The sequence below is a fragment of the Poeciliopsis prolifica genome, unplaced genomic scaffold (genome assembly GCF_027474105.1).
Source record: "Poeciliopsis prolifica strain line A6 unplaced genomic scaffold, Auburn_PproV2 SCAFFOLD117, whole genome shotgun sequence".
Classification (NCBI taxonomy): domain Eukaryota; kingdom Metazoa; phylum Chordata; class Actinopteri; order Cyprinodontiformes; family Poeciliidae; genus Poeciliopsis; species Poeciliopsis prolifica.
In genome coordinates, this window is record NW_026562492.1 from 611,188 (window position 1) to 636,187 (window position 25,000).

The 25,000-nt window shown below is 38.2% G+C and overlaps 2 protein-coding genes and 1 long non-coding RNA gene across 4 annotated transcripts in view; 2 read left to right on the top strand and 1 right to left on the bottom strand.

Annotated features, from left to right (window-relative positions):
* Positions 1-8,268, top strand: part of braf (B-Raf proto-oncogene, serine/threonine kinase) — a 53,680-nt gene extending 45,412 nt beyond the window's left edge. The window contains exons 15-19 of the mRNA XM_055024233.1: positions 17-135; positions 222-353; positions 1,679-1,813; positions 2,180-2,333; positions 3,685-8,268. Coding sequence (XP_054880208.1) covers positions 17-135; positions 222-353; positions 1,679-1,813; positions 2,180-2,333; positions 3,685-3,707 — 563 coding nt within the window. The 3' untranslated portion in view covers positions 3,708-8,268. The remainder of the gene's footprint in view (positions 1-16; positions 136-221; positions 354-1,678; positions 1,814-2,179; positions 2,334-3,684) is intronic.
* Positions 8,269-11,228: 2,960 nt separating this feature from the next.
* LOC129354772 (uncharacterized) lies at positions 11,229-12,240 on the bottom strand. Its single transcript, XR_008605193.1, has 3 exons — positions 12,155-12,240; positions 11,867-11,997; positions 11,229-11,768 (listed from the first exon to the last, which is right to left on the bottom strand). It is a non-coding gene; the product is annotated as an uncharacterized LOC129354772 (long non-coding RNA).
* The window catches only part of large1 (LARGE xylosyl- and glucuronyltransferase 1), a 44,047-nt gene continuing 30,998 nt past the window's right edge, over positions 11,952-25,000 (top strand). The window contains exons 1-8 of one of the 2 annotated variants that reach the window (XM_055024252.1): positions 11,952-12,409; positions 13,816-14,009; positions 14,974-15,272; positions 15,688-15,813; positions 17,897-17,979; positions 18,413-18,536; positions 18,690-18,861; positions 21,316-21,420. In XM_055024252.1, coding sequence (XP_054880227.1) covers positions 13,904-14,009; positions 14,974-15,272; positions 15,688-15,813; positions 17,897-17,979; positions 18,413-18,536; positions 18,690-18,861; positions 21,316-21,420 — 1,015 coding nt within the window. In that variant the 5' untranslated portion in view covers positions 11,952-12,409; positions 13,816-13,903. The remainder of the gene's footprint in view (positions 12,410-13,815; positions 14,010-14,973; positions 15,273-15,687; positions 15,814-17,896; positions 17,980-18,412; positions 18,537-18,689; positions 18,862-21,315; positions 21,421-25,000) is intronic. The other variant, XM_055024253.1, reaches the window with a different exon arrangement.

Sequence of the window (25,000 nt, forward strand, 5' to 3'; positions counted from 1 at the left end):
CTAATGTCCTCCCAAGATATTTTCCTGCATGAGGATCTGACTGTGAAGATTGGCGACTTTGGTCTAGCCACAGTCAAATCTCGCTGGAGCGGCTCCCACCAGTTTGAGCAATTGTCTGGGTCAATACTTTGGATGGTCAGTGTCTTATAATTATCATTCAATTCAATCATAGTCTCTAATAAAGTGAATGAAATGCCGTGTATGTTTCTCGGTGTTTTCAGGCTCCAGAAGTGATCAGGTTGCAGGACAAGAATCCCTACAGCTTCCAGTCAGATGTGTATGCTTTTGGCATTGTGCTCTATGAGCTCATGTCAGGAGCTCTGCCCTATTCCAACATTAACAACAGAGACCAGGTAAAGGCTTCCAGATAATATGCATCATTATGTAGGGGCATCACGATACCAGTTTTTTTTCTGACCTAGTAAGAGTACTTCAGTTTAGGTACTTGCCAATACTAATACCAAGTAGTTAACAAATTACTTATATTTCACACAATACCTTTTGGACACAAATTTATTTAGAACAGGGTGGCTCTTCATTTTAAGCCTACAGTTTTAGCAATTTGTATATGCGCTCACATCCATTTGTAATTTTAGCAAATTACAAATGGAGCAATACACATTGCTTCGTATTCAAATATTTTATCAAATTACTCATTAAAAGACATATTTTTTTGTTGAAATTTAGATCTGTAGCCTGACCCAAAATTCAGTCTGGGTCGGGTCAAAATTATTGATTATTTGTTGCTCAGAATTCTGTGGTCCATTTCATAAGACACAACACATACACAGAGAAAGCCTTAATGCTGCCTAACCCATCCTGCACAGTCTATTTCAACCCCTTTCTTCAGGCAGGAGGCTGAGGAGCATCCAGAGAAAGACCATGTTGTAGATTCTATCTTTTCCTCCATCTCTTTTAGCCTCGTTTAACTGTTTACACATAGACACTGCAGTTTACATAATCGTGTTTATGTGTGATTGCCAACAGTCTGAGACAAACTGAAACTGATTAGACTACCCTTTAAAGAAGGTACAGATAGCAGAGACGAATAAAAAGCTAAACTTGCGTTATAATCTTTGCCTCACTTGGTTACATCCATAAGTTTTGCTAAGTGTGGCCGCAACGCCAGATGGTGAATGTTACTCTGTATCTGTTCCATTTGTATGACATTTATAGCCATATAAATGACACATATGTCATTGATCATTTTTCGGCATTAAAGCCAAATCAAAACACTCAAGGTAATTTACACTGAGGGCTTCTGGTTGGGTTCTGAAACTGCTTTACGGACTTGGTGGAGAACAGAGACAAAATGAATGAACTCCAACAACCACCAAGCTGAGAAACAGTTTCTTCCCTGCAGCTGTTGGACTGCTGAACTCAAGCTGCACTTCATTCAGCTAGATGTTACTTTTTTTATCCCACATATATAACATAGAGAACTCCATCAATTATTTATCAGACTTCCTGACCTGAGACTTGAGTTTGAAGTTTGTACCACTAACAAGCACTAATAAGCACAAAGGATTTTTACAACGCCAAGTAAAAATTCTTGGTGTTGACTAAAATTAGAATAAGCGAGTTGGGTCTTTCAAACATTTGGGGATTGACAAGAATTAGTGCAGTCAGTGCACCCCTACTTTTTACTCAACATTATTGTAACCTTTCTTTCCCGGAGATTATCTTCATGGTGGGTCGAGGTTACCTTTCTCCAGACCTGAGCAAGGTCCGCAGCAACTGTCCTAAGGCCATGAAGAGACTAATGGCAGATTGCTTGAAGAAAAAGAGAGAAGAGCGACCTCTCTTCCCCCAGGTGGGTGCTACATTTACCCATTATTAGTGTCTACTCTTTCTTATGTTATTTTTTTATGTTTTACATTTTGCACAGTTTGTAGGACTATTGCCTTGCAGAAACAAATCTTGTGGTTAAAATCCTGGAGCTAGCATATTTTCCCTGTGTATGTGTGGGTTGTCTCCAGGTAATCCAGCTCCTTCCCTCTTTCCAAAAATATGATTATTGGGCGAATTGGTCTCTCCAAATTGCCCTTAGGTGTGTGTATCTGTGTGTGCTTATGTTTGTTTTTCTGGTATGTCTCTGTTGCCATGCGATCGACTGAATATTAATTATGATAAATAGTTGATGGTGATTCTGACAACTGTTCCTCCATCCATCTCTCAGATTTTGGCATCCATTGAACTGCTGGCTCGTTCATTACCCAAAATCCACCGCAGCGCCTCTGAACCTTCCTTAAATCGAGCAGGCTTTCAGACGGAAGACTTCAGCCTGTACTCCTGCGCCTCACCTAAAACTCCTATTCAAGCCGGAGGTTATGGTAACTTCACACACATTTTTCTTCAAACTAGAACTCTTAACTGACACTAAGCTGAAAATGTTAGTGCTATAAATCTAACTTTATAGCACTTCAAGCAAACATGGGAATCATGATGTAGTAAAAAAAAAGACATTTCAAATTGTCCAAGTTATATTTCAATATTTTTATGTTATAATGAATACATATTTTCTCCTTTAAAAACTGAAAGGCAAAGTTATCTGCTCATTTCACATCATCACATTCTAATTGTAGAACTCAACTTTGTATCACTGCAGGTGTATCTATATGTTCACCAACATTTGGAATTTGTATTAAACATGAACAATAACATGAACCCATCTTCAGACAGCAGAACACCCAGCATGCTTGTTGTTGACTGATCTCCTAAAAGTTATAAAGTAGCATTTTTTATGTTACTGCGATATTCAGCCAGTTGGACTGAATACTGCAGTCCAACTGATCATATTATGGCAGCATATGATCTAACTTTACTTACAAATACAAAGAAAAGTAGCAGAACTTAAATAAAAACTTTATTTATGAGAGTTAAGAAGTTTAACTGGTGCAGACCCTAGGAAGAATAGGATCCACTATGGCGGAGACCAATAAATAAACAAATAACACAGATTGTATTTAAACAGTATCTCACTACACAAATGCTTATTAAATAATAGGCTCCAGTCGATTAAGCATTCAAGTTTATGCAGCTTGGAGTTGGAAAATAAGTATATAAATTATGATACAGTGAAAATACTTAGCCGTGGATAGCTACTCATGAATGAATTCTACAAGGCAGCCTCCTTTATTATCAAAAAGGACTGTGCTGGAGTCATTCATGCACAGTTGAAAAATATTTATCAACTTATAAATATTTGACTACTTTTCATCACCTTCATCCCCAGATTGTTTGTTGATCCTTAAAAAGTGAAGAAAACTGAAAGACATTGATATTAAAGCATGCTGGTGCAATACAACATTGTTCATCCTAATACCCACGTACTATGCAAAAAGTCCCATATGAAATCAATAAACACACTTCAAAGATGTGCCAGGGCTTGACTATTCTCTAAATGTGCTTCCTTCTAGTCATTCTCTTAATACATTAACATATATGGTAAACAGTGAGATTGCAGTTAAAGATAAATCAATATTCTGGTTCATTTCTAGAACACTTTTAGATGAACCCAAGGTGTCTACCTCTCCTCTACTAGTAGAAAAATCACCTTTAGTATAGCTCTATTTTTCAATAACTTAATATCCTTTCTCCATACATTTCCTACTTTGTGCCTTACTTCATCAGAGGATGTCATGGGTTATACATGTAATAACATTGCTATTGTTGTCTTTTCAGGGGAATTTTCTGCATTCAAGTAATTACAGCCAGCACAATAGTCCATCTCTCATCACCTTTCAAATGTCTTGTCCTCTTGCAATGGATTCATCTATTCCTGGAAAATAATAATATTAAAAAAAACGGTCTTGAAGAATGTGCAACTTTCTTCCTTGGCCTGCCATAAAGGAGATGCATCCACTAAAGGTTCTTTCACAACAAAACCAGACAGATAAGGGATTGAAGAAAAACAAGATGCAAGATTTTTGGACAAAATTGGTTTTCGATGAAAAGCCCTGAACTCCATAGATCAGTTTGTAACTTTGAAGCAAAGCTGAAATTGTTCTGGCAGCTGAACTGATGGACAGCACAGCCGTGCCAGATGAAGACACCTCTTGTCTGCCACTAGTCCCCCAAATGAAACCAGTGTGATTTTCTTGAAGGATGTTAACATGAACATTGTTTTTCACTTCTCACCCTTTCATATTATCGCTACCTTTTGCTTAGAGCACTGTCCATCTGAAAAGCCATTTTAGAGGAAAAATTGCTCGGAATTGTGCCACAGGCTGTCTGGTGTTTCTTTGACTCTTTGTGATCTTAATTCTGCAACAGAAAAAATACTGTTTTGCCCTCACGTTTGGACTATGCCAGTGATAAGAAACAGAAACTCAAATCTAGAGTTTTTGTTATTTTTGAAAGAATTTCCAACTCCTCTGTAAACTTGCTGGTCAGTTTCTCGCAGCAGATTCTATTAGTCAAAGTTCTCGTGCAGATAATTTCCTTCTACCTTTTATCCGACTTTGGGATTATCTAGCCTCGTTTCCCAAAGCAGTCAGAAGCCCTCCAACTAACTGAACCATTCATCATTCTGGATGAGACATTTTTGAAGTATCTACACTGCAGAAGCTCCTCCACACTATCCCTCGATTCAAACTTTCCATTCATTCATTCTCGATGACTCCTGTTTACTTTGAATGAGAATGTTCGTAAGATTGATGAAGGGAAAAAAAGGCAGGAAAATTCAAATATTTTGTTAAGTCGTATCAGTACACCAAGTTATAGTATCCCAAATTAAAAGCGGGAGGGTTTATGTAGAGAGTGAATGAATGAACACTGAATGCAAGTCTCGTGTACAGTGCTGATGGCCTCTTTGGGCTTCCAGATTGTTTCCCCAGGTAGTCACCATCTCTTCCTTCCTCCACTGAATGAAAAAGTTCATTCAGTGGAAATTTACACTCTTTAAATTTCGGACCCAGCTTTTTGTTGCCTATGATTGATGGCTAAGAGTGTTATCTGCATAATAATCCAGGTCTCTAACCTTCTTTTTTATTTTCTCTATACAATGCTCCATCATTCATGTCATTGTGTGTTGAAGGATTGAAGGCGTTAATATTGGTTCCTTGAATTTTGTTTTTATTGTTTTCCTTCTACTATACAGGCAGGCCTGCAGATTTTGACATATTTATAATAGTTTTTTCTTTGTTTTTTGATAGCTTTATACTCACAATAGTTCAGTCTTTCTTTTAATGCTTGTTTTAGTCATTGTGACCTGTGTATTTGCACTTTGTAGAGCGACTAAGCAATTGGCCTTTGTTTTTCCTCTTACCTGAAGAATGAGTTACAATCTGAAAAGCAGATGAATCTTGATTTAAGTGCCACTTAGTCATCTACAGAAACAGAAGTGTGGTGAATATTGAGTTGCACACACTCAGAAATGGTGTTTCAAAAAGTGAAGTCTAACATAGCACAAAAAGCTTTCAACCTTGATCTTGATCCATCTTACCCGTTACTTGCACTTTTCTTTTTGTTACTTTCCTCTGAGCTTTGGTTCTCGTTCCCTCATCAAATGTTTATAGTTTTTCTGGCTGAATTGGAATAAACTCCATTAAGCCACCACAGGACTATAAAACATCTACAGGATTAATGCTATATGCTCTTGTCTACGCAGTGCTGCTATCTTTCGTTGCAAACTACCCAGCAGAGTCCAGAACTGTGATTGGTGTAGATACTAAATGGAACAGCTAGCAGTCTGAGCCACAGAATTGAGGGGCAAATGGAGCAACAAAGCTAAAAAAGCAACATCTTTTATAAAAAGGATCATGTGATACTCTCTGACTAGAGATCTATAACTAGAAAAAAAATTTCCAACTTATTCCCATTGCAAAAATCACATATCAGTGTTTGAATCACCCTAACATGAACAGCATCCTCAGAGAGAACACTGATTAACGAGTCTGACCAACTTTCAAAAATACAAAAAAGCTTTTTAATTTGTCTGTCATCATCCAGCTGTGGGATATGACTGAGAATGTTTCAGGTGTAGATGACCTCCATGAAATAACATTATGAAAGGTTGATGGTGGAAGCTAAATATATTTTAAGCTAGGAAATCTTGAAAGAATAGAAGCAGTGGAAGTAAATCATGCATATTATTCAAAGCAGATATAGAACTGAAAATCTACTTCCTACACAGTCAGAGCCTTTGGAACCGATATGCAGGTCTATACCTTGGTAATGTCATGTGGGCCCACAGGGGCACTGTTGTCTGACAGAAAACACGACATGCTCTCTGGCTATGCAGGACAAGGACTTACTGAGCTCTCTCACTAAACCCAAAGATCCTCAGAAACATGAGTGATCTTTATGAAAGTGAATGAAGAGGAAAAATTTGTCCTGTTCAAGCTTCTTCTCTTTGTTGTCATTGGCTATGCTAACTATCCTGAGCATTCATGGCAGGCTCTGTGGTAGTGAACTAATTGTAGTGTAGAACTAGCTGTAGCTCATCTGCCTTCTACTAAGGCACATGAGCTTATTTTTTTCAGAGTATCTGTCCATACAACAAATATGTAAAACACAGTATCAATATTTCACCTGACAATTAGATGCATCAGCATCTATTCCGACCCAAAGTCTTTGATCAAAATGAACGAGGGACTGATTATCTATGTTCATCACGGTTTTAAGTTCCCTACCACCTGCGCCATTAGCTTGAAGTGGCATTCAGGACCAAATTATGTTCTGATGAAAAACAAAACTGTTGATAGTTAGGGCAGGGTGTCAGTATCCTTAAACTGTTTACATATTTTAATGTTGCCAAGTTGAACCATCATAAGAAAAACATACTTATGATGGTCTGAATCTTGAATCAGAATGAAAGAGGGAAGACTTTAAGAAAGTATTGTTACTTCTTCATATGAAGCAGGATGTTTCAGGTAACTGTTATTGGATGAATGTGCTTGCATAGATCCATGCACATCAGAAAAACATTACTGGTCAAAACCAGAATAGTAATTACTTTCTAGTGAATGCTGCCAGAATGTTATTATTTTCAATAGTAGTTTTTGACACAGTCATTTGCTGCTACAGGAAATACAGGCAGACTTGGTTTACAGTAGCGCATATTTAATTTAGTGGGTAGGGTGTCTGTCGGTTAGATCTTCAAGCTACTGAATCTCATTCAAGTTTTTGTTTCTTCATACAATATAAAGACTAAGTTATTACTGTCATATTGGCTGGTTATTGTCTAAGTGTAGTTTTATTTTGTTACTCCTCAGATGCTTCAGATCACTTTTCTGACCAAGCTTTTCTACAAGTTCAAGTTCTAAGTTCAAGACTGAAGGTATGGTTTTTAAATAACCATTTTGAAATTGTGGAGGAAAATTAAACTCAAAACATTGGCTTTTTTTATCACTGTCCATTACCATCCTTCTTTTGCAGTCAAAGTGAAGTCAAATAAGTGAAAATAGCTTTCTGTGTCACTGAGCAGCTAATCTCTGTGAAGCACAATTGTGTTGAGCTGAATTGAGATACACACATCCAATTAGAACAGTCTAAACAGAAAGATATATCACATCTTGTATACACTTCACAAACGTGTGTGTTTTGCTCTTTACCTCGTAAAGTGTTTGACCCAATTTAAGATCATAACTGCGGTAAAACTATGAGCTCCTAGTTGACCTTTGTCCGAGTATAGCTTTTGTTCTTGTCCCGAGGTTTTGGAAGCATCCTTCAGTGTTTGTATTTTCTACAGCTGCTTACATACTATGAGACCTGAGGAAGCAAGAGCTGTTTTAATTTCTGTCATGTTACTTTTTTTTTGCAAATATAATGGATATCGGCAAAGCTTTCAAATTACATGTCAATCTACGTTCCTACCCTCATCTATTATCATAAGCTTTGTGTAATGACCAAGAGAACAAGATACAAGCACCCAAAATGAGATAAGTGGGAGAAAATGAATGGATACATCATTCTGGGAGTAAAGATTGACTCTGACCCACTTTCAGTTTGGTCTTTTCCATATCTTGTGTTGTTTTTCTTAAAGAACTCCCGACTGTCCTTCTAGCTTGCACCTTTAGTTAATTTCAAGTGTGACCTTTACAGCTATTTTTTCATCTGTAAATAGTTGTAAAAAGAATATACCGTCAGTTTGCTAGAAGGCATGGAGAATTTAAATGTAACAAATTCATTGATGCTCTAATCTAAGACATTTTGATGAGATAGTAGTGTAAAAAATATTTAAAGTTGTAAATATAGGGGGAAGGCTTTATGTATTAGTTGTGAATATGAAAAACTGATATATTAAAGACATGCATGAACGTACAACTTGATTTGTGTCCCTTTTGTCTTGAATAGTGATGAGTAATTGACCCATTGCAAAACTGTATCTGATACTGTGTCACTGAATGCTGACCCCTGCTGGACATTAAAAATCCCTACAGACAGCGTAGTTGACAGACTCTGTCTATAAAATATTTTATTGTATATTATGCATTGTATTTTGTCATATCTTCAATTAAATTCCGAATATATTTGATATTCTTCGATATAGTCAATAAATAATGTGAACACATACCATAAAGTGAAAATTTAAGTGGACGTGTTTGGAATGACAATGCTTGTGGACTTTTTTTTTTTCTCACAAATTTTCATTTAAAAAAAAAAAACCGTTTTCCAACATTTTGACATTTAGTCTGTTATGCTTTTTTGACACAGCTTCTCCTGCTGTAGAAAAAGCAACTGAGTAATTTATAGAATGGCTGATCTGATCATCTGGGATGATCTGAGTTCATCCTAGGTGTATATCTGGGACTTCATTCTGATGCCTGGCCCTATGATGCCTCAGCAGCGAGGAGGTGGATTTATCTTACAATGTCCTGCAGTGTGTGGTGGTGGTGTGGTCCGTTAAATTTGCCCCATATAAAATTGGACATATTTGACATGTTTGATTGTCTTGGTCATTCTTTCGCAGCCTGTGGGGTTTTTCCCGACTGGGAGCGAGAACTCAGCTTGTTGAATGTGACAGGTAGCCAATCAGAAAGAGCGGTGACGTAAGACCTGAGGGAATCCCAAATAGGTGGCATGACCACTGAGTCCGGTGGATGTGGAAATGTTCATTACTATATGTAAAGGTCATTATTATATACATTTACTATATGTCGTTATGTTTATTCATTTAAAAATGTTAACTACTAAAAAACTCACCTCCAAATCACAGAGCAGCAAATAGAGCGGCCGCTCCCGCCATCTTTTATCAAACGCCTTTTCTTTTTGTTATCGCTTAAAATGAGTCCACAAATTATCACTACTACTTCTACATCATCTGTGTTTGATTATTCTAAATTCGCGGATGGTATATCGGTGGTTTCACTGAATTTCTTCTGGATGTTGTGAGTGGAATTGGTTCGTGTGACTGGACACACGAACCGACCGAATCTGTTGGGACTTTTATCGGCTCTGTGGTCACAGAAGTTTGGAAAATCGGCCGATAATCCTTCAATCGTGTCGTGTGAACCAGACCTAAAACTCACAAGCTCTACTCCTCTCATCTCTTTCCGACCACTGCTAACGCACTCTGACTCTGGTCGTTATGGTCAAGTTTACATATCCCTTCAAAATAAGATACAGATGTGCCATAAAAACGCACATTTTACTTTCATGAAAATTTTAACTCTCCATAACGTAATGTCTGTGACTTCCGGGTGCAAAGCACGGATTTCTCGCTCAGTGCCTCAGACAGATGATCTGCCGGTGCGGATAAAGGAGTTTTTATTTTATTTTCTGTCGGCTGAATTGATTTTATGTCTGATACCAAATGTTTTTAATGGGAGCCCTGAGGTTGTTTCTCCCATCTGGGAGTGATGAAAGACAATGACTCCTGAAGTGTTGCTGATGCTCAGGGAGCTACTTGGTCTGTAGTGGAGAAGCAGTTTGAAACTTCATTGCCTCATTAACATCCGGTCATCATATCATGCAGAGCAGCTTGGAATGTGGGAATCACCTACCGGGATAAATGTATTCTCCTGTCTCTTTTTTGGGCCTCCCTTCGCAAAGAAACTTTCCAAAGAATCTGATCTGATTCTTGAGCTGCTTGTAGCTCAAAGTCGGCGCGCAAGACGTAACCGAGAGAATTCGGTCAAAGGATTTTCAAAGTAAAAGGTCCTCCAGACTCAAATACTACATAAAACGGAAATATTTATTTCTTGCGTGGCCCGGTACCAATTGGTCCACGAACCGGTACCGGTCCGCGGCTCGGTGGTTGGGGACCACTGCTATAGAGGACACACCAAATCAAGAAAAGCCAACATGTCTAAAGAAACCTCAATGTACCAAGAACAAAATAAAAGAAGAAACTGAATTCAAAGGAATAAGCCTATGTGGCAAAAGCTTTTCAAACAATAATTAAAATTGAGGAAACTTAGCAGAATATGGTAAGAGCATGACAAAAAAGAATTTATTTATTTGTCACCATTCTCATGTGCAATGAGATTAATGTTAAAAATAATTAGTTCCAGAAACAACGCAGTGTAAGAAATGCAATGTATATACAATACAAACATAAATATGGTAGTATTTACAACATACATACACATACATAACCGCCATACAATTATTGCCTATTAGAATTTAGGGTGACTTTGCTTCTGGTTTTGAGCCTAAAGATAGGAGATCATAAGAAACAAAATGAAGTTAATATTGAGGAAGGGGAATACAAGAATAAACTAACAGGCTGGCTGGCAGTAAGCAAGCAAGTAAGTAAGTGGTCAATAGTCCAGATTAATGGCAAGTGTGGAAAAGAAGTGAAGAAACATGTCCAAACAGGTTGGACCAGGTGGAGAAAAATGTCAGTGGTGATGTCTGATAAAAGAGTATCAGTAAGAATGCAGAGGTACAAGAGACAGTATTCAAATCAAATTTTATTAGTATAGCACATTTCAGCAGCAAGGCATTCAAAGTGCTTCACATCATAAAACACAAAAACACAAAGTCATGCAACAGAATAAACAATACATTAAGTCAAGTTCCATCACTACATTTTGAATTGATTACATTTCAAATACAACTCTAAACAGGTGTGTTTTTAGTCAAGATTTAAAGGAAGTCAGGGTTTCTGCTGTTTTACAGTTTTCTGGAAGTTTGTTCCAAATTTTTGGTGCATAGATGCTGAAAGCTGCTTTTCCTCTCTTGGTTCTGGTTCTGGGGATGCAGAGCAGAGCAGAACCAGAACCAGAACCAGAACCAGAACCTGAGAGTGGAAGGTTGATACAACAACAGCAGATCTTTGATGTATTGTGGTGCTAAACCGTTCAGTGATTTGTAAACCAACAACAGTATTTTAAAATCTATTCTTGAGCTACAGGGAGCCAGTGGAGGGACTTTAAAACTGCTGTTATGTCTCTATCTTCCTGCTTGTAGTGAGAACAGGAGCAGCAGCTTCTGGATCAGCTGCAGCTGGAGGATTGATTTGTTGGACAGGCCTGTGAAGAACCCATCTATGCTGTTTGGTTTAGAGGCAGTGGCAATGACAAAGAGGCAGGAGGCACCGCTGGATGTAGCAGTGATGAAGATGTTGAGGTTCTCTTTGGGAGTGACAAGGATGAATAAAATCAGAAATAAATACATCAGAGGAACAGTTCATTTCAGAGGAGAGAGACTGAATACATCGGTGGAAGGATGTAGAATCCAGGACCTGACAGGAAAGACACGAGAGGACCAAAGAGGAGATTTCTGGATGGAGTGAAGGAGGACGTGAAGGTAGTTGGTGTGAGAGAAGACGATGCGGAAGACAGGGTTACATGGAGACGGATGACTCGCTGTGGCGACCCCTAAAGGGAAAAAGCCGAAAGGAAAAGAAGAAGAAGAATGCTACTTTACGGTTTTTTTTCGTTTGCCAACCATCAAAACAGAGAAGGAGAAGAATAACCTTCCGATAACTGGGGGTCCTAAAGACGCCTCCCCCACGTAAGCTTGACCCGACCACACTCCGCTCCACAATGATCCAGTCCTTTTTATCCCTAATCCCTCCGCGGTTCCAACGCCGTGATTGGATGCTGACTGCTTGCCAGGAAGAAAGGAGCGTTGTGATGAGTCCGAAAACAGGATCACAAGCAATAATTCTACAATATTGGGTGATTTGTGAATAAATATTGGGGTGCAGGATCCCTGCGGTCAGACCAGACAGGCCGCTGTTTCTCGCCACTGTGTTCCAAACCTGCTGCTGCTTTAACCAGGCATGATGGGGCCGAGCGGCGACACAGACGGAAGCTTATCTTAGCTCTTTATCCGATCCAGCTTTTGGTTCCGGTAACCTGAGGCTGTCGAACCTAGGAAACACTGATACATGGAGCAGCACAGAGTGGAGCCACCATGTCGCCTGCTTGAAAACAGATCCGGTGCTGAAACTGCATAACGGCTTTTAGATTTCCGTTTTTTTTCTAAAATCAACCCGTTCAACCCTCTGCATCAGGTGAGCTTGTAATTCGAGTAGCTCTTACACTACAAATAGCAGTTTGAAAACGTAAGCATTGCGCAAATGTGTCACATAGAAGTGAGTTTGCTGCTGAGGCGGGCACAGATGGTGCATTTCAAACACCGGGAATATGATCAACATTTTCACAAAACTGTTAGTTTGTCACAATAAACTGTCTCGTATAAAAGAACGATGCAATATTTTTAAAATATATCAGGATCATGGGCTTAATTGCAAATGTAGCAGTAGCAAGATGCGGTTTCAAAACAAAATTTAACAGGTTTTATTTGTCCAACAATCTAATATATTTATCAGGAAGAAAGGAGTGTTGTGTTGAGGATGAAAACAGAACCTAAGTTAGTATTCCGACACCCACCTATCAGAATATGTTAGAATAGTTTAATTTTTCTACAGGTTGCCTTAAAATATAATTTAAATATATTCCTTTCGTTGAAATTTTTTCAAATCCTCAATTTTTTTTTGTTACTGTTAATTTTCATAGCTTTAATGAGATTCCAGTTTTGTAATGTCGGGGTTAATATAGTACTTCTTATTCTGTTTCAGAATACATTTTTATAACATTTGTCCAGTTTTTGGAATTCGAGTCAAGTTTATTTCTAAAGCACATTTCAGCGATAGAGCAGTTCAATGATCTTCATTTAATAACAACACAAAACAGAGTAATCAGTTATGAAATATGCATAAATATTGCATTTTGTCAAATGCCATCAAGAATAATTATAATCAAATATATATATTTTCCAGTTATTCATCAATGGCAGTTCTAAGCAGGTGGGTTTTTAACCTTGATTTAAAGGAACTCTGTTTCAGCAGTTTTGCAATTCCAGATGAGAGGAGCATAAAAACTGAATGCTCCTTCTCCATATTTGGTTCTGTTCTGGGGATGCAGAGTAGATCACAAGAAGAAAATCTCAGGGGTCTGGAAGGTTGATACAATGATATGTATCATCTGAGAACATGTGTAAGAACTTTAGAAGTGGGAGGATGTGCTCTGTCTTCCTAGTTTTAGTGAGAATGCAATCATAAGCGTTCTGGATAAGTTGGAGCTGTCCAATTGACTTTTTTAGGAGACACTGTTGCAGTAATTAATACAACTAAACACATGGATAAGTTTTTCTAGAGCTTGCTGGGGCATCACTTCCAGCAAGCTCTTGTAATGTTCTCCTGGTGACAGAAGGCTGACTATATAGTTGTCTTTATGTGGCTTCAGGTCTGACCATCACTTCACCCAGATATCAGGCTAGTATCTAGCTGTAATAACTGAAGCGGTGAACAGACTCTAGATCGTTCCTCTTTAGAGCCAAAGATAATTACTTCAGTTTTGTTTCTGTTGAGCTGGAAATAGTTCTGGCACCTCAACGCATTGACTTGTTTTCTTTCAGTAAAAATGTTACAATTGGAGAAAAATTGTGAGACAAAAATGCTCCACAGAGGTCAAATTACCTCTCAACACTGACTTCAATTCAAAAGATGCTGGGAATATTTCGTGGACGAAGGAAGTTCCTGGCAGCCTCTCTTGTCTTGCTTTTCATCCCCACACTCACCTGGCTTTACCTGTCAATTGGAAATTTTCAAGGTAAGAGTGAATATTTATGCCCTTCCTCTTCCATACCCCTTTTATCCCTGCAAGGATAAGAAAGTGTAGAGAATGGATAAATGATAAGAGTGTCGATTGAATGAAAATTTTACAAATAAGATGTGTGGTCATGCTATTGTATTGTACAAAAAGTATCGCTATTGTACAAAGCAGCCTAAAGTTGTTACTGTGATATTTTCTAGTTAAGTTGTATCTACTTTGTCCATTATGTCAACTAGTAAAGAAAAGAAAAAACAATAAACAAATGTCAGGCTGGAAAGGTTTCCTTCTTGTTTCATCTATTTTTAGCAATAATTGCTCTTGCAATTATTTCAAATCTCTCTAAATCTCTCTTCTCTGGCCTCTTTGTTCAGCTCTGCTGTCTGCATCCTTTTTTGTTCATTTGAAGTTTATTCTGCAAATGTTCTGTTTATCTGAAAGCCTCTCTTTTTCAGCACTAAAAGTGCTCTTTGTATTTTTAAGAAAGCATCTGTAATTCACATTTTACAATACTTTTCTTTGGAACAGTTTGGGGCGCTACTCCACATGCTACCAGTTACCCTTTTACATTAAATGCTAATGTTTATATTTTTTCTTTATATATTTTCAAAATAATCTATTGAACAATCTGTTTGTCATTATTATTGCTGGAGGAAAGAACGTTTCACCAAGCTTTATTGAGCAAGAAATGATTGAAACATTGTAAATACTCTTCCAAATGATCTGACAAGACATCTTCCATTTATGTGAGTTTAAAATCTATGCAGTGACAACTGTTTTAAATGGTCATCAAAAAAAGCTTTATTATCGTAGTGTGTTTTGGTATATCAGTAAAAATGGTCAAGATTTTGGTTTACAAAAGCTTTACTGTTTCCCTTATCTAAGACTCTTTTTTCGTAAAGTCATTCTTGTTTAGTTTAAGGGCCTCCTGTAAAATAAAATGATCCATCCTATAATCCAACAGTGAAGCCCCTACGTCTATCTTCATTGGAAGCACAGTCACCTCCACCACTGGTTGATGCTAATGCACGGCTGGCCTTGGAGCTGAGGATCCGAGTGGTGGAAGAGGAAAACAAGGCCCTGCGCCAGGAGCTCAGTCGTCCTCTCAGGAACTCGTCTTCTTCCTATACAAACTTCACAAGCAAAGGAAACCAAAGTCGAACTCATTTAGAAGAAGGCACCAGTAACAATGATGGACAAAAGAATGCTGCTGTGGGGAACAACTCCAACTGTTTACAACATCAGTTAGTGGATAAATGTGAGGTAAGTCTTTGGTTTGCCTCAGGTCCATCACTCTAAACATGTCTACATTAAGTCACAAGTGGTTATTGAAGCAGGAATAAAATTACGACATTAAGAAATATATTCAGAGTCAAATTATCTTTATTGACATTCAACATGACATCAGAAATGCACTGCAAAATGAAATTATAGTGAATACTAAGACACAAACAGAAACTGTAGAAGAATAGAAGAATAATATAGAATAAAACCTAAATAAAAAAAAAGGGGGATGATGATGATGTTTGCAATTTGTGCAAGAAATGTGTCAGGAATAATATGTGCAAAACAATGTTGCAGAATCTTACTGTTCTGCATGACTGGCTGCAGGATCTGCTGCCAGAGTAGGAGAGAGAACAGTCCATGACTTGGTGAAAGGGATTCTTGTCCTCATCAGGTAGTGTTGCTACCCACAGTGGGTGGCAGTGGGATCCCAATCACTTTTTCACCTGGCCTCATCACTCTCCCCAGTGTCTTCCTGTGTCAGGCACTGCTGCTCTCATGCCTTGGAAAGCTGCTGCTGGTAAGCACACTCTCAATGGTACCTCTGTAAAAGATTTATGGGCTGAAGTGTGCACTCTTAAGTGCCTCCATAAGGTAGTGCTGGTAATGGTGGGCCCTTTTGAATATGAAGTTGGTGTGCAGCAACCAGGTGAGAGTGTCTGCTATGTGGACCCTGAGGAACATTAGGTGTGTGACAATCTTCACAGCAGTGTTCTGGATTTTGAAAAGAGTGTGCACATACCGTTTCCTCCTGAAGTCAATCACCAGTTCTTTGGTTTTTCCCACATTCAGAAACAGGTTGTTGTTGCTGTACTATTCTACAAAAGGTTTCACCTCCTCTCTGCAGTACTTCTCACCATCCTGGATGAGACCTACCACTGTTGTGTGATCTGCATACTTAATGATATAATTTATATTGTACTTGGCCCAACAATCGTTGGTCATTAAGGTGTTGAGTGGGTGGTTAACCTTTCTCTTCATACGAGTTGAACCTTTTCAGGTTTGCATAAATGTCTGTGTATTGGAAAATTTTTTGTGACAGACCAGGGCAAACTACAAGTGGAACAAAAATCCTAAATTCATTTTATATTTATTTAATAAAATACGAAAACTGTGGAATGATTATCTATTCAGGCTGTTTTCCCCAACACAAAATCACTGCCTTCATGATTCTGTAAGTTAAAAAACACATGTATGAGTTTTTTTGTCTTTTTTTTTTTTTTAACATGGCCTGGCGTTTTTTTTTTTTTGTCAAGGTGAGGGTACCTGGCTATAAAAAAAAAAAAAAAAAAAAAAAAAAAAACTTGCCGAACTCTAATATTTTGTTGGACCGCTTTTAGCTTTCATTATGGCATAAATTTGCTGTGTCATTGTTTATAACGGTGTATATATATATATATATATATATATATATATATATATATATATATATGAATATATTAATAAATAACGCTTGCTTCTGCAATATCACAAGCATTATTTCCATTCAGTGCTGCATTAATGTTTTACCAAGAGCTTGGATTGATTATGGTACAGTCTGACTACTGCACAAATCCTTCTCCAGAACATCCCAAAAATGTTGGCATTGTCATCTTGTAATACACCCGGGCCATCAGGGAAGAAAAAAAAAGAGTAACATGGTCATTCAATATATTCTGGTAGTTAGTTGTTCTCATTCTTTGAGCACATACTGTTGCCGAACATAGACCTGACCATATGCAGAAAGCCCAAATCATAGCACTGAACGCACAGACTTGTACAATAGATACTTAGCATGATGGGTTCATCACTTCCCTGGCCTCTCTTCTTACCCTAATGCACCCATCACTTTGGAACAGGGTGAATCTGGATTCATCAGAGCACATGCTCCAAAGTTAAACCTTTATGCTCCCTAGCAAATTGAAGCCTTTTTTCTGGGTAGCCTCAGTGATTGATGGTTTTCTTAAGGGTACACAGCTGTTCAGTTCCAATCCCAATTCGTTAAGTTCCCTTCAAATAACTGAAAGCCCTTACTGTCATTATTAAACATAGCCCGGAGTTCTACTGGGTTTTAAAAAAAAAAAAAAAAAAATTTCCCAAACGTTTAAGTGACTGCCAATCACGATCATTGAGAATTTTCTTCTAGCCACATTTCTTCCTCAAAGATGATGGATCCCCACTAATCTAGTTTTTAATGTGTTGGACAGTTCTTAACATTTTAAAAGTTTTTGCATTCTCCTTTGATATTTTCTTTGCTTGATCCATGCCAATGCTTTGGACCCTTCTCAAACAGACTGACATCTTTTCCGCAACCTTTGCACCTGTTGAGTTTTAAATAACTTGTTGCCAGCTGATACATAATCATCTATGCAGCAATTATCAAGGCTGGTACCTATTTGCTTAGTTAAATCCAGGTGGCGACTTTTTTTTGGCCAGGCAGTGTCCTGGTCCAAAAAAAGCCTAACTGAAATTGCTTTGGGTTTATTTCAAATAGACACAGATGAAAAGACAGGGAAGAATGTGAGGCAAAAGGTTTAAAGGGAAAGAACGTGATATCGGAATAAATCCAATCAGTGTATAAATCCAATCAGTTTTTTTCACAGTTTTCTCTATTTTCTCCCCAGACTATCCATGTGGCCATCGTATGTGCAGGTTACAACGCAAGTCGAGATGTTGTAACATTGGTGAAATCTGTTCTTTTCCACAGGTATGTCAACATTCATTTACTTTAAGCCCCTATGAATTCCACTTTTTAATCTAAAAAAGATTCACATTTATGCTTCTCAATATAGTTACTACAACTTAAAGAGTCATGACTTGTTTTGAGGACAGTCTGATATCAAAGATCTCAGATATCAACCTCTGTCAGACCCGAGATCCAGGGCACCCTTCTGGGCTAGGGAGAGGTATGGAGGGTTGGCTGGGTATACTGATTGGCCTGATTCCAAGCCTTTGTAGACCAAGCTACTGCTTTAAATAGATGCGACTCAAATCCCTCTGTGATGAGGTGTGAAGATGTGGGATTGGGATATTATTAAGACTTTAAAATCTAAGACTCTTGACTTTTTTTTGTCTGGTTTGTTTTTTACTCTTCTGCAGAAAATGACTATTAGCATTTTGTTGTATTTTTGTGTCTTCAGACGGAATGCGCTTCATTTCCACTTCATCACAGACTCTATTGCAAAGAAGATTCTCTCCTATTTGTTTCATTCTTGGATGGTCCCTGCTGTCAGGGTGAACTTCTATGATGCAGATGAGCTTAAGGTGAGAAAAAAAATCATCCTCTTACTTAAGCAATTCCTTACTTTCTTCAGAAATTCTCAATGGAGCACTATCACTTTTATATTTGTGTTTTTTGTTTGAGCTCTGTACTCTTTGGACCTTATGGAAGTGATGGTCTTTGCTCTGTTGTTTCAGTCTGAAGTGTCATGGATACCTAATAAACACTACTCTGGTATCTACGGACTAATGAAACTGGTGCTCACCAAGACGCTGCCCATGAATCTGCACAGGGTCATTGTTCTTGACACAGATATCACTTTTGCCACTGACATTGCTGAGCTCTGGGCTGTCTTTCACAACTTTAAAGGTAGGTTGATGGAGCATCTGCTCCGCACCATAGGGGGTAAGAAAAAAAAAAAAAAACGCACATTGACCCTGCAAGATATTATCGAAGTGTACGTATGCACAAAACTATCACTGTACACAATATTTTTTGAATGTATGGACAAAATAGCCCACAAAACAGTATTTTGTCCTGATCAACTGCCAAACAATGACTTGCTTATAGTAGTAATGACTGCAGAAAGAAAAAACTGAAGCCATTTACAAGCTTCCTGTCATGTAAAGCAGAAACATGAAGTAATGAAGCCTGACTTTCATTAGCTTAATGAAAGTCAGGCACAGAATAAATTAAATCAAACTTACCGTAATCGTCGATGAAATAAAACACATGAAACAATATTTCCACAGGTAGGATGTATCTGTAAGAAATCTGCTGAGTAAGCAGTATGTGACGAAACAGGATGGATTTACGGAAAGCACAGATAAACAGAACACCGGCAAATACCTAAACCACCCAAATATGGTACACGCGCATTGTGTGCATGGCCCTAAGACAGCTGATCCTTTTTTTTTTTTTTTACAAATTATAAATAAAGCAAAGCACAGGAGGTGGAGGATGAAGATTCCAAGGTTCAGGTGGTGTGTCTGAGACTTCCACAGGAGAAGGTGAAGCATCAATGTTTAATTCATTTCTACTTTTTTGGCAAATGATTCAACTAGATTTAACTGTTTCACCTGCAGTCCTTAGCTCAGGAAAAGTGCGACAGATGTCAGATGTCACCACACAAAAAAAGCTCATGAACCAACAACCCAGCCAGAACTGTATAAACAGTAAAAAAAAAAAAAAAGCTCAGGTGAGCTTTTTTTTTAAAAACTTTTTTTTACTCCAAACGACCACTTTTAGAACTATGGGAAGGATCCCTGGGTGGAAGATTCCAGGGGTGGAAATTAGCGCACCCGCCGCAGTTGACAATTTGAACAGAAAAAAAAACTGGATTTTTTGTTTGTACTTCTGTCCAGAGGAGGAATGACCGTCTGGTTTATACATTTACTGTCTGTATCTGGTGGTCTTATGCTGTCAAATTTAATATACTTTTTTTTTGTTAAATTATCATTTTTAGTGACCACGAAAGCCCATTGGTTGATTTCATTGATGAACTTTGGGCTTATCCAATGAAATCCCTCAATCCTCTTTGCCCTGCCCCTCCCCTCTAAGATTATAAATAGCACCATTTCAGTTAATCGAAGTGCGAGAAAAATTAAACATCATAAATGAAAATATCGGGACAAACTGAAATGCTGTCAGCATATGCTATAAGAATAGCATACATCCAGTGAGTAGACATGCGTGCGCAATTTTTCGACAAGGTGGCTAACACTTAGCCACCTTGTTGCTATGAAACATCAAGGTGCAATAATGTCCACAAACAAAGTTAGAGATGCATCAGACTTTCTATGTCTGATGTCAGATCAGCCCTCATCACATTCAATGGGCAATTGAAGACATCATCTTAGCGTCAAACACTTCCAACAGGAAATCACGTGTATTTTCTGCTGGATGTCTTACTTTACTTACTTTACTTTCTCATTCATAAAATGACAAGATGATGAATTCTGTCAATGCTGGCTGCTGGCTGAACTGTGTGGTTGTGGCCGAATGGCAAATTTTAATCCCTCGCTTTACGCATACATAAAGCGAGGGATAAGTTATACATGCAACTTCCAATTTGGCTTTTTGAACCTCTGAAGAGCCCAAGACCATTAAATTATAATTCGACTCCACTTCATATTGCCTTGCGTGGGGTGCAGGAACTGCATGAGAGCATCGATGGTGGCGAGTGGGTGGAGTTGCCACAGTCGCTACGAGGCCAGAGTCATGCTATGCGAGTGCCCTTTAAATGCAGACCCTTGACCTCTTGCTCTACATCTATCGTGTCGCGTGTCTGGTTTATGTTAAAAGTCTATGTGGAGGCGTGCCGAAGGCATGTCAGACTTGTCAGCTCTAGCTATTGTTTTCCATTTGACGCACTGGTTGCTCTTCACACCTCAAATCCTCAAAATACTCCAAACAGTTCAAATCTCACCACACAAGACACTCAAAACAAGCCACAACAATCCTCAACGTGCCTCAACACAGACTTCGAATGTAAACCATAAGACTACAGGAAGAGGTATTTATTTAAGTTGTATAGAAATATAGGAAGGAGTTTACCGAGTAAAGCTCTGAAAGTTTGGAATACATTTTTTTTCATGAAATCTGGATCTAGAAACTGCATGACCATTTTCTCAAAGCATTTCATTATTACAGCCAGAGACTCCTTGAAACTTAAACACAAAACTGTTGGAAAATTGGGTGGTGGTTTCAGACAATTTCAGCCAAAAATAGACATACTAATATTAAATAGCAACATTAAATTTCTAAGAAATTAATTTACCTTGACTGTCTCTACAGAAAAACTGCTGTTTGTGCTTTGTTCAGGTCAGCAGGTTCTCGGTCTAGTAGAAAACCAGAGTGACTGGTATCTGGGGAATCTCTGGAAGAACCATCGACCCTGGCCAGCACAAGGGAGAGGTTTCAACACTGGTGAGTACTATCGGTTAACTGATTTATTTCAAAGCCTATGTTTACAGGTGACTGTGGCGTAAAATAGAGTAAATCCGTCATTCAAGGTAACGTTTAGGATTTTAACCTCTTAACTGTTCTGAGGACACCGGTGTCTTCTTGGAACCATTGTCTGATATGTAAGTCTTTTGAGGGTGATGGGGGTTTTAGGCCACTCATATTCTGATGCCTAATCAAAACAACACGTTTAACAGAACAGCTGATAGTCTTCTGGACAGATTTTATGATTCTCTGGAGAGTCTTTCTCCATGCTGCTGGACTGCTGGAGAACCACACACAGACACAATTAAAAGATGATGTTTTCAATAGAGCATTGATGTTGAAGGAGACCTTATCCTAGGGGTGGGGAACTCCAGGCCTTGAGAGCTGGTCTCCTGTAACTTTTAGATGCATCTTCAACACACCTGAGTCAAATAATGAGGTCATTAGCAGGACTCTGGAGAACTTGACTGCACTTAGGAGGTGATTCAACTGTTGGTTTCAAGTGTGTTGGAACTGGGATTTTTGTGTATGTTCTTATATTAATTTAGTCCTTGTGTTGTCGTATCCTCCCACTGTTTGAGCCCAGCTATTCCCCTGATTATCCCTTGTGTATTTAACCTCACTCGTATTCCCTGCTTCCCACCGGATCCTTGTCGTGGTTTTGTCCTCCCTGCTATTGTCCAGTCTGTGTCGTGTTACCTGTGCTTCCTGGTTTTTCTCAACTTTGAGATCTTCACTTAACTCACTCCTGCACTGACCTGGGGTTCTAGACAAAGTGTCCTCTGTTGATTACATCCACATAGTGGTGTCAATTAGATTTGATCACATGGACACAACTGTAAATGTGAACAGAAATCCAAATCAGATACGTATCGACTGGTCTTCTTTAACTACTGAACAAATAGCTTGTTACTATACCCAAACTGATCAATGGTTATGTCCCATTAAATTACCAAGAGAGGCAGCTACATGTACAAACTGTAACTGCCCTAATATCGAGCATAGAACCAATATTCCTGGATAATATTCTGACATTATTGAAGCACTAATGGGTGCTGGCCCATCTTATAGTAAAATTAATCCAAAGACTAAAATTAGACACATATCTGTGTCAGTATTTGAGACAAATGAGACTTCACAGTGAAGTTGTGACTTCATAGTGAACGCTGTGAAGCCACTACTTCCTGGGCTCTCACAAGTAAACCTATTGAGGATACTGTATTTGAACATAAAAAGTTGCCAATTGCAAATTACAAATATGCACTATGTTTAATTGGCAAGAATGAGCACCAATGAGGGCTGATTCATGGGGAAAATTCTCATAAAAAAGGATACAAAATCCTTTTGGAAAGAGGTAAAAAACTATTAATAATTTGTATTCTGTGTAATATTAGTAAATGCTCTCTCCCTTGTACTGTTGATGGCGCTTCTGGGGCGAATCTGATTATAGATTTTTGGCAACACCACAACAGCAAGTTGTCTGTGTACAGACAACTTCAACACAGTTGAAAAGGTTAGTATTGTAGAAACCATCAAAACTCATGAGATCTATCAAGCAATTAAAAAATCGCCTGTAAATAAATCTTCTGGAATGAATTGGCTGAACATCTCAAATTTGCAAGTTCAGTAAGGTTCTGCTCTGCAGGACTCTGCTAATATTATCATGTTTTTGACGTCTTCACACAAATTCTGCTTGATCTTCCTCTATCAATTATCTTGATATCTTTGGATCATCTGTTCTAATTCCCTGAGTCTCTTCATATTTAAAAAGAAATATTTTGCTTTATTTTATTAAAGCTAAAGTTTAAAGTTTTTTATAACAAATTTATGTCAGATCATGATTTCTTGATTAATATCAAGTTGTCAGAATGAAGACATTTTGAATAATGTTAACTTTGTATTAAAAGTGTCACAATTTACTGAATGACACTTTATGACAGCAGTCATAAATATTCATGAAGACTTAGTTGTGTTCAAGACAGGTGTTATGTCATGTTTATGACGGTGTCATAAAAGTCTTATTCACAACCCGTCAAATAAAGTCTTACCCAGACATTTGATCAGCCACTGTTTTTTTTTGTTATTTCTTTTTACTCATAATCTTATATTGTTTTCTGCATTTGGCCAGTGGTGGGTGCGAATTTCTACCCCTCCATGAAATAACATGATGAAAAGTTGGTGGTGGAAGCTAAATAAATAATTCAAGATAGCTTTAGTTTTGCCTAGTCATTATTTGCTTTTAAAATATTACATTTTCACGAGTCAAAACTATATCTACATATGCTATCTAAAACACACATTTAAGATGTAGTAGGATGAATGGACAACGGGAGGTCTTGGGGGCTTAGGGGACAAACAGAAGACAGGGACAAAATCCACCAACCAGAGACTGAGTCGTGAAACGATCCGCATGGGAGGGCCACAGGTAAAGACAATCCAGTAATTAGCAAGCTGGAGACAAGGTCAGCAACAGGCAGGGTTCTTCAACAGGAGGTCAGAATTCTTCCAGCAGCAGAAGGACAAGGCAAAATATGTGGTCAAAAAACAGGCAAGATCAGAAAACTCTGTGAAACATGAAACAAGGCTTGAAAGCTGTGAGTGGGGCAACAGACAATCTCACACTGAGCTGGTGATGAGCAGCTGTTTAAATAGGGAGCAGCACAATGCAGGTTAGGGTGAGTTAATTAGTAATCAGCACAGTCAAGGTGGGGCTGAAAGGCTGAAATCATGACACAAAACTGCACTCCAGTCATTTGAAGAACGTAGGGGGTTAGCACAACCCACGTATGGAGGCCTTAGTCCTCGACACGGCTGTTGTGGGTTTGACTCCTGGCCCTGGCGACATTTGCCACATGTCTTCCCCTCTCTCCCCATCCCCTCTTTCCTATCAGCGTACTTTCAAAAAATACTGGCCATTCAAGCCAACCAAATCCTCGGAGGAGAGAAAAAGAAAGAAAGAAATTGCATTATTTTTATCTGAATGTTATGTGGCTATTGGCCTTTTTCTTTAAATGAGAATGAATGTCCATCGATGGGAAAGTAGACATTACGAGTCAGGGTTTCACTTTTTCAGTTCACAGTTCATGAAGTGAGTCTATTATAGTGTATGTTCACACACACAGAAAAGCCTAGCAGGTACTGTTCTATAGTTTGATATTATTTAAGTGACTCCAGAGAGGTTTGTGAAATTAATTACAAAACACAACAGTCACTAAACAAACTTCAAAAAGGAGCAACAAAAGTAACAAGGCATAAGGACTGGAATCACGCTAACTCATTATTTATCGAAATATTTTGCACATATGCACTATTTTGTACTGGACTACAAAACAATCTTCAAATAAATAAAGCCAATGCTGTGCACAATTTTTATTCATAAATATAAAAATAATTCTAAATTAAGTAGAGCATTGCACTTAAAATTTTCCATTGCAAAAGATCACTAAACATAACATTTTGCATTGCAAATTTTCATGTGAATAAAGGTGCTGATGATACAAGTCTGCCCCATATAGCTGGTTAAGAAATATATAAATGGCCTTTCCTGTTTTCTTTGTCA